Source organism: Carlito syrichta, unplaced genomic scaffold (genome assembly GCF_000164805.1).
Source record: "Carlito syrichta isolate Samal-C Ts95f unplaced genomic scaffold, Tarsius_syrichta-2.0.1 Scaffold313910, whole genome shotgun sequence".
NCBI classification, from domain to species: Eukaryota; Metazoa; Chordata; class Mammalia; order Primates; family Tarsiidae; genus Carlito; species Carlito syrichta.
The window spans coordinates 20,306-21,020 of record NW_007258006.1 but is presented as its reverse complement, the minus strand read 5'-3'; the positions used below and the strand labels follow the sequence as shown (position 1 = coordinate 21,020).

Genomic DNA, 715 nt, shown 5'->3' with positions numbered 1-715 from the left:
TGCTTAATCATTGTTTTGGCTCGATATATATATATAACAGCTACGAAGCATACGCAGATATGCTAACAGCAAGTGGGTGCCTTTCCCTTAAGGCACCCGGGGTCTCCCTTGAACCTGAAGGGCTTTTTTTCTAATGATCTGTACTTTAAATCTCTGCGACTCGCTCTGAAATTGCTTTCTGCGCAAGACAAGGACCTATGGAGCAACCACACTCCACGCTTCTTGGCATCCCAGGGAACACAAGCAAAACCCTAGGGGGCGGGGTTACTACCGTGTGAATTCCTCACACAGTGACGGGACTCAACTGCAGGCCGCGCCTGCCTCCTCTCGGAGTTGCGAGCAGGAGACCGCGGCGGCGGGTTCCGCCAGCGCAGCCGACCCCGCCCACTCCGCGGGAAGCGGCTCCCGGCCCCAAGTGGGTCTCCACGCCCGCGGTTTGAGGCTCCGGCCTTTCTGGCTCGACCCGCGGGAGCCCGAGGTCCCTCTCCACGCCCGCCCGCCGGACCTGACTCGGGATGGCGGCTTCGGGGCTCGCGGTCCTGCGAGAGTCCGGGCTGGGCCGGCAGGGCCTCAGGGGCTGGGCGCAGGCCCGGGGGCCGCGGTGGAGGCCGGACGCCCGGATCTCCCGGGTCCCCACCCGGATGGCGGCGACGCTGCGCGTGGAGCCCGCGGGCCGCTGCTGCTGGGACACGCCGGTGCGCATCTCCGTGCGCGG

At 65.2% G+C, this 715-nt stretch overlaps 1 protein-coding gene across 1 annotated transcript in view; it reads left to right on the top strand.

Annotated features, from left to right (window-relative positions):
- The first annotated feature begins 623 nt into the window (after window positions 1–623).
- LOC103273240 (acyl-coenzyme A thioesterase 1) overlaps window positions 624–715 on the top strand; it is a 6,734-nt gene continuing 6,642 nt past the window's right edge. The window contains exon 1 of the mRNA XM_008070673.1: window positions 624–704. Within this exon, the coding sequence (XP_008068864.1) occupies window positions 642–704 (63 nt within the window). The 5' untranslated portion in view covers window positions 624–641. The remainder of the gene's footprint in view (window positions 705–715) is intronic.